This window comes from Coregonus lavaretus, assembly GCF_964263955.1.
Source record: "Coregonus lavaretus genome assembly, chromosome: 27".
Taxonomy (NCBI): domain Eukaryota; kingdom Metazoa; phylum Chordata; class Actinopteri; order Salmoniformes; family Salmonidae; genus Coregonus; species Coregonus lavaretus.
Window position 1 is genome coordinate 35,870,202 of NC_140014.1, and position 14,086 is coordinate 35,884,287.

Sequence of the window (14,086 nt, forward strand, 5' to 3'; positions counted from 1 at the left end):
TGTCTGGAAACACACGTACACAGACAAATTACCACTCACACAAAGCTTCACAGGCTCACCAATAGCCTGTCAAAAGGCAGTTTGACAGTGCAGCTGGTAATGACACTTTCTAAATGTATTTGAATAACACAGGGCATTGTTCTTATAGTAAACACGAGGAATGTGGCTGCAATAATCAAGGAGGTACAATGTGTACGTGCGTCGGTCCAACTACTCTGAACAACAAGGCATTTGAGTGGATTGTGGGTACAGACACACAGAGACACAAACAAGTTGAGCCGATCAGTTGATTTGATCTGCTTTTATCAAAGACAATGCCCAGAAACTTCAAATATGAACATTGCTTCATGGTGGACATAACTCTGTTATGACAATAGTCATAGACATCATCATCATCTTCATCAATAGTTTTTTCATTATTTGTTAATAATCATTGTTCGTAATCATTTAAAATTTCGTCACTTTTCATTTTGCATTTTTTCCTTTAGAATTCAATAACATTAAAAAAGTTTAAAAAAAGGACATTAACAACAGAAAATGAGTAAAACATAGTTAAGTGAGTCCGGACCGGAGTGTACAGTATTCTGCATGTAGTATTCTGCATGTACTGTACATTATTCTACATGTACAGTATTCTGCATGTACAGTATTCTGCATGTACAGTATTCGGCATGTAGTATTCTGCATGTACAGTATTCTGCATGTACAGTATTCGGCGTGTAGTATTCTGCATGTAGTATTCTGCATGTAGTATTCTGTATATGTATTATTCTGCATGTACAGTATTCTGCATGTACAGTATCTGCATGTACAGTATTCTGCATGTAGTATTCTGCATGTACTGTACATTATTCTACATGTAGTATTCTGCATGTACAGTATTCTGCATGTACAGTATTCTGCATGTACAGTATTCTGCATGTACAGTATTCGGCGTGTAGTATTCTGCATGTAGTATTCTGCATGTAGTATTCTGTATATGTATTATTCTGCATGTACAGTATTCTGCATGCACAGTATTCTGCATGTACTGTATCTGCATGTACAGTATTCTGCATGTACTGTATCTGCATGTACAGTATTCTGCATGTACAGTATTCTGCATGTACAGTATCTGCATGTACAGTATTCTACATGGCAAGGCCTGCGTCCTTACGGCTCTGACGTCACTTTGACACTAACAGAGACAGTTGGAGAGAAGACGTACAGAAGCCATTTTCCTTTGTAGGCACCATATTTGGACTCACACACAACACACACACACACACACACACACACGCTCTAAAGCTCACACACGAGCATGCTCTCACACACACACCAACAATAACAATAAAAAAATTAAAATCACTTTTTGGAAGGGAAAAATTCATAGCAAATGGAAAAGAAAAGATGCGTAAGTTGAAATGGAGTGAGTGAAGAAAGGAGTAAGAGAAGGAGAGGAAGGAGAGGAAGGAAGGAAAGAGGGAGGAAAACATTTGGCTACAACAAGAAGGAGAGGTCGATGCAGTCAATGTCCACAAGAAGAGAAGAGAAGTGAGAAGAGAACAGAGAACAGCACAGGAGGAGAGGAGAAAGTCAAGAGTTTGTTTGTTGGTTCTCTTTATAGTTCTTCGTTTCAGTCATCATTCTGAGGTTTCTCAGTTATTTCAATTATTATTTAAATAAAGAGCTGCGGTTGGACAATTCCTTCATCATTACACCGGAGTGCTATCCTTCTTGTTTATTTCTTCTTGTCGTTTATTATTTCGTTCCTTCGTTCATTGTAGTCTTTTATTAACCATCCTGATGGAGGGAGTCACTGGAGGGTCCTAGTCCCTGAGGGTCAGGAGGGTGAGGAGTATGTGAGATACCCTGTAGATACTTCTCTGTCACACACACACGCACGTGCACACATGCAAGCAAGCATGAACACACTCATACTCACACACGCAAACCCTTCCACCGACCAACACCACCACTCGTTCAAAGTGCTTTCCCTCTCGTTCCCTCTATCGGGCTGAGGGTCTCTCTCCTCTCATAAGTGAGCAGTGTGTGTCTGTATCTCAGTCTGTATCTCAGTCTGTATCTCAGTCTTTCTCAGTCTCTCTCTACTGATTCAGCATCTTGTCTGCCTCGGGGTACGTAGGATACTTGACGGTCTCAATCTTCTCCTTCACCTTGTAGGACGGGTAGAGGCCGGTACGGCCCGTCTTGCGGTTGATGCCCTTGGAGTTTCCGTCCCAGTGGTTCCCCGCCACCCCGATCAGGTCTCCGGGCTCTAGGGGGATGTCGTCGGAGTTGCGGGGCTGGTGGGCGTACACGGCTAGCTGGTTGTGGGCGTTCTGGCCCCCGAAGTAGTAGATGTCATCCAGGGAGTGGAAGTGAGACGAGGCGTCCGGGTGGAGGGTCTGCATGATCTCATAGGCCACACGACACACCTGGAGGAACACAACAATCATGATCATTTATAGTTCTGAATCCCAGGGAATTCTATCACCTATGTTCTTTCTATTCTGCATGAAAACCTGCAGGACCACATAGATTATAGTTAGTGTCCTTAATGTTCCCTGATCATGTGACCTGGCCAGGAAAAACTAAGGGACAGCAGTAGTGTACAGTGGAAAACGTCTACAGCATACAAAAGCCAGCCCAGTGGAAGACAGGAAAAACAGTGGATGAGAGTGGAAGAGAAGGTGAAGTTAAAGGTCACCTGTGAGGAGAAGGTGCAGACCAGGAAGTTGGTCTGGGACAGGAAGTGAATGTCCAGGATGACTCCTCTCAGTGAGTTCTCTGTGTAGCGGTTATGGAGCCCCGCAGACCACGAGATGGAGTTATCACTGATGAACTCATAGTCTGGGTACCTGAGACACACAGAGACAGAGGCAGTCAGAGACAGACTGCCTAAAGGATCATACAGATATCAACGTGAATAAGGCATTCATAGGTAGCAAGTGGCTACTGTGCTTGAAAATTAGCAAGCTTGTTGCAACCTGGATAGCTACTTGTAAACAATAGCTGGAACGACCGAGCGAACAGACGCGAACTGGCTGAGTCAATTCAGTGGCTAGCTTTGCACTTGGCTAGCTAACAGTAGCTGCTAGGGGTAAGTCATAACCTACACTTGTGTTTTGTTTTTTACATATTGATAGCCCGAGTCGCTCAAGGAATTCGGGACATGGGTGACTAGTTAACGTTAGTTTGGCTCTCTCTGTGTGTTCGTGCCGTGAAAGGAGGGGTTCTTCTTTGTCTGAAAGCAATGGCTAGCTAGTTTGCTAACTATTCTAGCTAACTAACTGGCTGAATAAGTTGACGACGGACTCGCTCAAGCTGTCGGGACTAACCCACAACGTTAGACACGGACACGAACGATCTGCTTGTGCGTTGATACACTGGTGGTTGTTGTGGCTGAGTATTGGCGCTAAACCCTGCTGCTGGAGACCGGCATGATAGCTGGCTGTGGCGTCTTATGACGAGGTGCCCGGACGTTTTTCACGGAATAATACTGCACCTAGTTAGCTAGCTGAATAAACTAGGTTAGTCTATTCCTAGAAAACATTGAACCGCTGTAGTTTACAACAATTATAGTTTCTGAGGTGGAAGTTGGGAGAGTTATATTTGGGAGTTGTGGTGAGGGAGGCCCCGCTCTCTCCTTTCCCAGATGTTTAGTTCATTTTATTCCGATCTCCTCTGCATTATTGTAGCCATCTGCTGCAGCCTGTCAACTATGCCTCTGCCTATCCCTGTTCTCTCCTCTCCGCACAGGCTACACAAACGCCTCACACCGCGTGGCTGCTGCCTCTCTAACCTGGTGGTCCCTGCACGCACGACCCACGTGGAGTTCCAGGTCTCAGGCAGCCTCTGGAACTGCCGTTCTGCTGCCAACAAGGCAGACTTCATCCCAGCCTATGCTACCCTCCAGTCCCTCGACTTCTTGGCGCTGACGGAAACATGGATTACCACTGAAAACACTGCTACTCCTGCTGCTCTCTCCTCGTCTGACCATGTGTTCTCGCATACCCCGAGAGCATCTGGTCAGCGGGGTGGTGGCACAGGAATCCTCATCTCTCCCAAGTGGACATTCTCAATTTTTCCCCTGACCCATCTGTCTATCTCCTCATTTCAATTCCATGCTGTCACAGTCACTAGCCCATTTAAGCTTAATATCCTTGTCATCTATCGCCCTCCAGGTTCCCTTGGAGAGTTCATCAATGAGCTTGACGCCTTGATAAGTTCCTTTCCTGAGGATGGCTCACCCCTCACAGTTCTGGGGGATTTCAACCTCCCTACGTCTACATTTGACTCATTTCTCTCTGCCTCCTTCTTTCCACTCCTCTCCTCTTTTGACCTCACCCTCTCACCGTCCCCCCCTACTCACAAGGCAGGCAATACGCTTGACCTCATCTTTACTAGATGCTGTTCTTCTACTAATCTCACTGCAACTCCCCTCCAAGTCTCCGACCACTACTTTGTATCCTTTTCTCTCTCCCTCTCCTCCAACACTACTCACTCTGCCCCTACACAGATGGTAATGCGCCGTCGCAACCTTCGCTCTCTCTCTCCCGCTACTCTCTCCTCTTCCATCCTATCATCTCTTCCCTCTGCTCAATCCTTCTCCCTCCAATCTCCTGATTCTGTCTTCTCAACCCTCCTCTCCTCCCTTTCTGCATCCTTTGACTCTCTATGTCCCCTATCCTCCCGGCCGGCTCGGTCCTCCCCTCCAGCTCCGTGGCTTGATGACTAATTGCGAGCTCACAGAACAGAGCTCCGGGCAGCTGAGCGGAAATGGAAGAAAACTAGACTCCCTGCAGACCTGGCATCTTTTCACTCCCTCCTCTCTACATTTTCTTCATCTGTTTCTGCTGCTAAGGCCACTTTCTACCACTCTAAATTCCAAGCATCCGCCTCTAACCCTAGGAGGCTCTTTGCCACATTCTCCTCCCTGCTGAATCCCCCCCCCTCCTCCCTCTCTGTGGATGACTTCGTCAACTATTTTGAAAAGAAGGTTGACGACATCCGATCCTCGTTTGTTAAGTCAAATGACACTGCTGGTCCTGCTCACACTGCCCTACCCTATGCTTTGACTTCTTTCTCCCCTCTCTCTCCAGATAAAATCTTGCGACTTGTGACGGCAGGCCGCCCAACAACCTGCCCGCTTGACCCTATCCCCTCCTCTCTTCTCCAGACCATCTCCGGTGACCTTCTCCCTTACCTCACCTCGCTGATCAACTCATCCTTGACCGCTGGCTATGTCCCTTCCATCTTCAAGAGAGCGAGAGTTGCACCCCTTCTCAAAAAACCAACACTCGATCCCTCCGATGTCAACAACTACAGACCAGTATCCCTTCTTTCTTTTCTCTCCAAAACTATTGAGCGTGCCGTCTTTAGCCAACTCTCTTGCTATCTCTCTCAGAATGACCTTCTTGATCCAAACCAGTCAGGTTTCAAGACTGGTCATTCAACTGAGACTGCTCTTCTCTGTGTCACAGAGGCTCTCCGCACTGCTAAAGCTAACTCTCTCTCCTCTGCTCTTGTCCTTCTAGACCTGTCTGCTGCCTTTGATACTGTAAACCATCAGATCCTCCTCTCCACCCTCTCCGAGCTGGGCATCTCCGGCGCGGCTCACTCTTGGATTGCGTCCTACCTGACCGGTCGCTCCTACCAAGTGGCGTGGCGAGAAGCTGTCTCCGCACCACGTGCTCTCACCACTGGTGTCCCCCAGGGCTCAGTTCTAGGCCCTCTCCTATTCTCGCTATACACCAAGTCACTTGGCTCTGTCATATCCTCACATGGCCTCTCCTATCATTGCTACGCTGACGACACACAACTAATCTTCTCCTTTCCCCCTTCTGATAACCAGGGGCCTGTTGCACAAAAGTAGAATTAAGACATCCGGGATAAATGACTCAGCTGAGCTCAATGAAGCCAAAACATGTGCGTCCAGGCTTAATTGGTTGCACAAAGACCAAGCCAGGATGAGCAGACACGGATTCATTAAGCCAGGTGAAACCAATCCTGGATAGGTGCGCGCTCACGGCTCACTCAAATAGACCCCGCCACAGATCACAGATTAACTGATTTACCATGGCAACTAGAGCCGCGTACTTTTCCCCGTCGGAAGCACAAATCCTCATGGAGGCATACGAGGAGGTAAAAGATATAATTAAGAAGAAAGGCAACACCGCCACAGTGATAAAGCAAAGAGAAAAAGCGTGGCAAAGTATTGCAGACCGCCTGAATGCGTAAGTAGTGCACAATTACACACTCACCGCTCCGCTGAAACATCACAATTACAATTCAAATATTTAATTCACATCTCCAAAAATGCAGTTGTACTGTAATTATGAAACGGTTAAATTTTTAATTGAAATGCACTGCAGATATGAGTGAAATTGTGTAAAGTAACTCCATCACACTGTATAAAGCTATGATAAATTTTTTGATATTTTTACTGAAAACAAGACAAAAATACCAAGTAATTTTTTGCAGTGTGACTCCATTAAATGTGTGTGTGTGTGTGTGTGTGTGTGTGTGTGTGTGTGTGTGTGTGTGTAGATTAAACATGAACGGGCCAAAACGGACATGGCAGCAGGTCAAAATCAAATACAAGAACATTCTGCAGAATGGTATGGTCCCTGACTAATATTTAACAAAGCACAAGCATATATTGTACCCAGAAGGTGCCTGCTCACACATTGTCTGTACTGTTTTAGCAGTGAAAAAGAATACCCACAGACAAGGCACGGGTGGTGGGTCACCAAAGGCTGACCTTACCCCAGCAGAGGACATGGCCTTGGAGCTAAATAAAGGCAGGCCCGTCTTAGAGGGGATCCCTGGGGGGAAAGAGACGAGCATAGGTTCCTCCCAAGATGCCACCCGCTTCATTCAAGGTATGTCCTTCCATCTCTACATGGGATACAACCACATTCATATTGAATCAATTTGGACTGTCTGACTTTGGTTTACCTATTGCCTTGCAGTGTCTGGCAGCACTGTGTTCCTGTTAGAGCCACCAGCACAAGCACCAGACGATGCTGATCCAGTGAGTACTCCATCAAAGGCATACTGTAGGCCTGGCATGTCTTGTCTACTAGCTTCAATATGAATCCGATTAAATGTGATAGGGTGAAGGCCCCAGTGCAGCAGCAACAGCACATGATGGAGACGATGATGAGGAGGAGACCATCTCTCTGGATTCCAGAAGGCATGAGGTATCATGTTAAGACTGTGAAAGTACTATTTACTCTACAATGGTGAGGAGTCCTCATCAAAATCAAAAAATCTAATTTATTTTACAGGACCCAGATGCTATACAGTGGGAAAACCAGCCTGGCAACATAGTGCGTATTAATAAAAGGACACCACATCCTGCCAAATTCCAGCTGCGCTAATTGTATTGTGTTCACAGAGCTCACAAGCTATCAGAAAGTTGTATGGCAACCACCTCCGGCGCCAAATAGAACTGGCAGACATAGACATTCAGTACAAGAAGAAAAAGATGGAAAATCTTGCACTGGAGTCCGAAATAAAAAAGAGGACAATTAGGAAACTGGACCTTGAAATAAAAAAACTTGAGAGGGAGGTGAGATATGCCTTCAATGTACACTGTATGCTAACTGTAACACAAATGTATTAATCATTATTTTTCTTTCCTCCCCCAGCTCCAAGAAGATGACACAGCTCAAAATAAAAATTAGGTATATTCTCGTAAAGTCAAGTGAGCCATGACATATGAGCTCTTATTGTGAGCACACAGGACGGTGGCATCTTTCTAAGGTTTTTTTTATTTTCCCAGCAATCAGTACAACCAAGTCATCGTTATAAGGCATCGCCCTCTTTTGCCCACCCCCCCAGCACCAGGTGTGGCCACTAGCCTATATGAAGGCCCAAAATTGTGTGTTCCTTTCTGCTCTGACAATGGCATGCCCATTCGTGCGAGATGTGGTGGATGAAGAAGCACTTGTGCTGAGGAGAGCCTTCAGGCGAGAAAGGGTCTTCAGGGACCGGTTGGACCCACTGGCCTTCCCTGATGACCATCTATATGAAAGATACAGGTTTTCTGCAGATGGCATCAGGTATCTATGCAGACTACTGGGTCCCAGGATTAAGCACCGCACTGCACGGAGCCATGCACTGAGTGTGGAGCAAATGGTTTGTGTGGCCTTGCGCTTTTTTACTAGTGGAGCCTTCCTGTACTCAGTGGGGGATGCAGAACAGCTGAACAAGGCCACAATTTGCCGCACAATAAGGAGTGTGTGTCTGGCTATCAAAGCATTAGCAGATGTCTTCATCTCCTTCCCTGGCCACAGAAGACTCTGTGACATCAAAGAGGAGTTCTATAGGATTGCAGGTAAGAGGATCTACAAATTACAGGACAACTGTTAACACATAGTAGGATACTCATTACTTTGTGTGACAGGTTTCCCCAATGTCATTGGTGCAGTGGACTGCACACACATAAGGATAAAAGCCCCCTCAGGTGCCCATGAGGCCGATTTTGTGAATAGGAAATCCTTTCACAGCATTAATGTTCAGGTGAACATAACTTTTTGATATTGTCCATTGACGAACACTCTGCATTGCCAGTGATGTGCATTGATTGGTGTAATATTCCTCATCTTATGATTTCAGATGGTCTGCAATGCTGACTGTGTGATCAGCAATGTTGTGGCAAAATGGCCTGGCTCAGTCCATGACTCCAGAATCTTTCGGGCCTCTGAAATCTATCAGTGCCTATCACAAGGTAAGCCACACAACCCCTATTTATAACCATCATGGCTGTGTCAAGAATATCACTGTGTTTATGAGGTAGTAATGATGAGATTTTGTGTTGACAGGTGAATTCTCTGGTGTGTTGCTGGGAGACAGGGGGTATGGCTGCCAGCCTTTTCTCCTGACACCTTTCACAGACCCCCAGGAAGCACAGCAGGCCTACAACCATGCCCATGCCAGGACCAGGGCCAGAGTTGAAATGACCTTTGGCCTCCTGAAGGCACGCTTTCACTGCCTTCACAAATTAAGGGTCAGCCCTGTTAGGGCATGTGATATTACTGTGGCTTGTGCTGTCCTCCACAATGTGGCCTGCCTGAGGAAGGAGAGGGCCCCCAGAGTGCCACCAGCCATGGACTGGGACAATCCGGCAATCTTCCCTGATGACGACAGTGGTCGGCTGCTGAGGGACCAATATGTGTTGAATTATTTTAGTTAGTATGTGTGCTTTCAATTTTGGTTAAATATGTCCTGCGGTGGCAGAGGAATTTGGGTTTTTTTGGGTTCGTTTTTTTACGAATTTGGCCTCTTATGATGATTGTGCGGTATACTGTGTGTAATACAAGGCTGCAGGGAGGCTACTGCATCCATTTGTCTGTTCAGTTGATGTGTATGGATTTGTCCTGCATTTATTTTAGTGTGCAGACATGCAGGGTGTGTTATATACAGACCTTTGAATGTGTATGTATCATTTTGTATAATATGCTTGGATTCTGTGCTTTCCATCTTGTAGAGTCACTGTGACTTCAGTTTCGAAAGGAGCTGATGGTTTACCTGCTTTGTTTTGTCCTTATTCAATAAAGGAACATAATGTTACACATTGTGTTTTTATATTCATATGGAATGTGTATTTGTTTATATGACAGAGTACTAGGGCCACACTGAAGAAAAAGGATAAAGTCATAAATTTATGAGGCTGGTTCTTTCTGCAGAAAAGCTACATATTGTTTTTACAGTTTTGATACTTATGACAATGTGATACTTAATATTCTGGCACATCAGCATGTCTTTGTTTATGAAACCATACTGAAGTACAATTTCACGAAATGCCCCACATCTGTCATTTTAACAACTGTCCTCCTTTAAAACAACTGGTTACAATATTATGACTTGTGTTTTTTTCCCCTCTGTGGCCCTAATATTCTATCATTTTATATATAGCCTTATAGTCTATGGGAAACTGTAAATTATCTAATGATAGCAACATCATCTAAAAATCATTTTTTATCCAAAATCATTGAAATTAATGATCACAAACGTTTAAATAATGACAGTGGGTCTAGTTATATGTGATAATGTATAGTGAGCAGTGAAATAACTATTGGTTTCCATTTGTGGTGACTGCTGACTGACATTAGGGATGAGATTAAATAGATCCTGGAATTTAGCCTGGTCTGGAGCAGGCTAGCTCCACAGAATAAATCTCCATGGTAATTTATACCATAACATATCCTCCTGCCCCCTATCCATCTTTAGTGCAACCGGATTACGGATCAATTGAGCCAGGATCACCAAGATATCCTGGCTTAATCCCTTATCCTAGTTTTGTGCAACAGGCCCCTGGTGGCGAATCGCATCTCTGCATGTCTGGCAGACATATCAGTATGGATGACGGATCACCACCTCAAGCTGAACCTCGGCAAGACGGAGCTGCTCTTCCTCCCGGGGAAGGACTGCCCGTTCCATGATCTCGCCATCACGGTTGACAACTCCGTTGTGTCCTCCTCCCAGAGTGCGAAGAGCCTTGGCGTGACCCTGGACAACACCCTGTCGTTCTCCGCTAACATCAAGGCGGTGACCCGATCCTGTAGGTTCATGCTCTACAACATTCGGAGAGTACGACCCTGCCTTACACAGGAAGCGGCACAGGTCCTAATCCAGGCACTTGTCATCTCCCGTCTGGATTACTGCAACTCGCTGTTGGCTGGGCTCCCTGCCTGTGCCATTAAACCCCTACAACTCATCCAGAATGCCGCAGCCCGTCTGGTGTTCAACCTTCCCAAGTTCTCTCACGTCACCCCGCTCCTCCGCACACTCCACTGGCTTCCAGTTGAAGCTCGCATCTGCTACAAGACCATGGTGCTTGCCTACGGAGCTGTGAGGGGAACGGCACCTCCGTACCTTCAGGCTCTGATCAGTCCCTACACCCAAACGAGGGCACTGCGTTCATCCACCTCTGGCCTGCTGGCTCCCCTACCTCTGCGGAAGCATAGTTCCCGCTCAGCCCAGTCAAAACTGTTCGCTGCTCTGGCACCCCAATGGTGGAACAAGCTCCCTCACGACGCCAGGACAGCGGAGTCACTCACCACCTTCCGGAGACATTTGAAACCCCACCTCTTTAAGGAATACCTGGGATAGGATAAAGTAATCCTTCTACCCCCCCCCCCCCCCCCCCCCAAAAATAAAAAATAAAAAAAACATTGTAAAGTGGTTATCCCACTGGCTATAAGGTAAATGCACCTATTTGTAAGTCGCTCTGGATAAGAGCGTCTGCTAAATGACGTAAATGTAAATGTAATTCATTCTTGTGTACTTTATCATATCTCTAAACTGGTATTGGCACACATCAAATACAGCTTTCCGTCATACACACAAACAGATCCATAATTCATGAACATGTTAGTCATTTAGCAGACACTCTTATCCAGAGTGACTTACAGTTAGTACATTATTATTAAGATAGCAAGTTGAGACAACTTCATAACTCAGTCACAGTAAGTACATTTATACCACAAGACATTCCTGCAGACACACACACCCACACTGCCAGTGGCACACACACACACACACACACACACACACACACACACACACACACACACATACACACACACACACACACATACACACACACACACACACACACACACACACAGGCATACGTACTTAGCCTTGGCCTCCTTTAGTAGTGAGGGGTCGTCGGTGGCCAGGTAGACTCTCTTCTTGTCCACCAGCATGCGTCTAGCCAGATGTTGGAAGTGGTCTTCTACATGAACCATGTATTCCTCTATAGGGTGGAAGGCTGCCTCTGTCCCCACCTTATCTGTCCGCCGCACATGGACCCTACAGGAGAGGACACAGAAAGGAGATGGGTCAGAGGAGTTGGGTTAGGAGAGTATGTGTGTGTGTGTGTGTGTCCAAGTGTGTGACTGATTGTGTGTGAATCAGAGAGCTCCTCTCCTAAAGTGATGGATGGTAGAGTGAGTGGGTTGTTTGGAGAGTGGCTGGAGCAAGCCTCCCTCCCTCCCTCTCTATCTCCCTCTTTTTCTTCAGCTCTCTCTCTCTGTCTGACTCTCTCCCTTTCTTTGGAGAGTGGCTGGAGCAAGCCCCCCCCCCCCCCCCCCCCCCCCCGTCAGTCCACACCAGTCTATCTACAGTCTACAGGCCTTACAGAGCATCACAGACTGGGTCCCAAAGCTCTTAGATGCCTCCCTCAGTTCAGAATATTGGGATGTAGCCATAGCCTTACACACAGTAGGGGTTGTACATGTATTTCCACCCCCTACAGTTTGGTACTTCCTGAGAAGGTCTGAGAGGAGATCCCACTGCTCACTACAAACCACTGAGACTGACAACTCAGCACTTCACAGCATTCTACCTGCACCCTCCCTGCCTCCCTCCCTCCCTGCCTCCCTCCCTCCCTCCCTCCCACAACATGAAGGGAAAAGAGCTGCTTTTACATTTCAATCGCATCTCTCAGTGGGGATAGAGAGAGATGGAGAGTATGTGGTGTGTGTGTGTGTGTGTGTGTGTGTGTGTGTGTGTGTGTGTGTGTGCATGTGTTTCCCTTGGGAGAGAGAGAAATAGATAGAGAAATAGATGGAGAGAAATAAATAGAGAGAGAAACAGATGGAGAGAAACAGATGGAGAGAAATAGATCCAGAGAGGGAGAAAAGAGAAAGGTGTGTACATACCGTGTACATACCGTGTACATACTGTGTACATACTGTGTACATACTTACTTGGTTTTTATATGGATAATGAAGGTATAACAGTGCATTGGGAAAGTATTCAGACCCCTTGACCTTTTCCACATTTTGTTACATTACAGCCTTATTCTAAATTGGATTAAATTGTTTTTTTCCCCAGTCATCAATACAGTGGGGGGGAAAAAAGTATTTAGTCAGCCACCAATTGTGCAAGTTCTCCCACTTAAAAATATGAGAGAGGCCTGTAATTTTCATCATAGGTACACGTCAACTATGACAGACAAATTGAGGAAAAAAAATCCAGAAAATCACATTGTAGGATTTTTAATGAATTTATTTGCAAATTATGGTAGAAAATAAGTATTTGGTCACCTACAAACAAGCAAGATTTCTGGCTCTCACAGACCTGTAGCTTCTTCTTTAAGAGGCTCCTCTGTCCTCCACTCGTTACCTGTATTAATGGCACCTGTTTTAACTTGTTATCAGTATAAAAGACACCTGTCCACAACCTCAAACAGTCACACTCCAAACTCCACTATGGCCAAGACCAAAGAGCTGTCAAAGGACACCAGAAACAAAATTGTAGACCTGCACCAGGCTGGGAAGACTGAATCTGCAATAGGTAAGCAGCTTGGTTTGAAGAAATCAACTGTGGGAGCAATTATTAGGAAATGGAAGACATACAAGACCACTGATAATCTCCCTCGATCTGGGGCTCCACGCAAGATCTCACCCCGAGAGGTCAAAATGATCACAAGAACGGTGAGCAAAAATCCCAGAACCACACGGGGGGACCTAGTGAATGACCTGCAGAGAGCTGGGACCAAAGTAACAAAGCCTACCATCAGTAACACACTACGCCGCCAGGGACTCAAATCCTGCAGTGCCAGACGTGTCCCCCTGCTTAAGCCAGTACATGTCCAGGCCCGTCTGAAGTTTGCTAGAGTGCATTTGGATGATCCAGAAGAGGATTGGGAGAATGTCATATGGTCAGATGAAACCAAAATATAACTTTTTGGTAAAAACTCAACTCGTCGTGTTTGGAGGACAAAGAATGCTGAGTTGCATCCAAAGAACACCATACCTACTGTGAAGCATGGGGGTGGAAACATCATGCTTTGGGGCTGTTTTTCTGCAAAGGGACCAGGACGACTGATCCGTGTAAAGGAAAGAATGAATTGGGCCATGTGTCGTGAGATTTTGAGTGAAAACCTCCTTCCATCAGCAAGGGCATTGAAGATGAAACGTGGCTGGGTCTTTCAGCATGACAATGATCCCAAACACACCGCCCGGGCAACGAAGGAGTGGCTTCGTAAGAAGCATTTCAAGGTCCTGGAGTGACCTAGCCAGTCTCCAGATCTCAACCCCATAGAAAATCTTTGGAGGGAGTTGAAAGTCTGTTCCCTCCCCTT

At 46.1% G+C, this 14,086-nt stretch overlaps 2 protein-coding genes across 2 annotated transcripts in view; one reads left to right on the plus strand and one right to left on the minus strand.

Annotated features, from left to right (window-relative positions):
• Positions 1-269: 269 nt before the first annotated feature.
• Positions 270-14,086, minus strand: part of LOC311102858 (alpha-(1,6)-fucosyltransferase-like) — a 65,116-nt gene continuing 51,299 nt past the window's right edge. Inside the window, exons 7-9 of the mRNA XM_084144307.1 lie at positions 11,632-11,808; positions 2,690-2,840; positions 270-2,417 (exon numbers count right to left, since the gene is read on the minus strand). Of these exons, the coding sequence (XP_084000433.1) occupies positions 2,088-2,417; positions 2,690-2,840; positions 11,632-11,808 (658 nt within the window). The 3' untranslated portion in view covers positions 270-2,087. The remainder of the gene's footprint in view (positions 2,418-2,689; positions 2,841-11,631; positions 11,809-14,086) is intronic.
• LOC311102582 (putative nuclease HARBI1) lies at positions 7,894-9,184 on the plus strand (the record flags this gene model as incomplete). Its single annotated transcript, XM_084143957.1, has 2 exons — positions 7,894-8,227; positions 8,814-9,184. 2 exons carry the CDS (start codon positions 7,894-7,896, stop codon positions 9,182-9,184), a joined length of 705 nt encoding a protein of 234 aa, XP_084000083.1.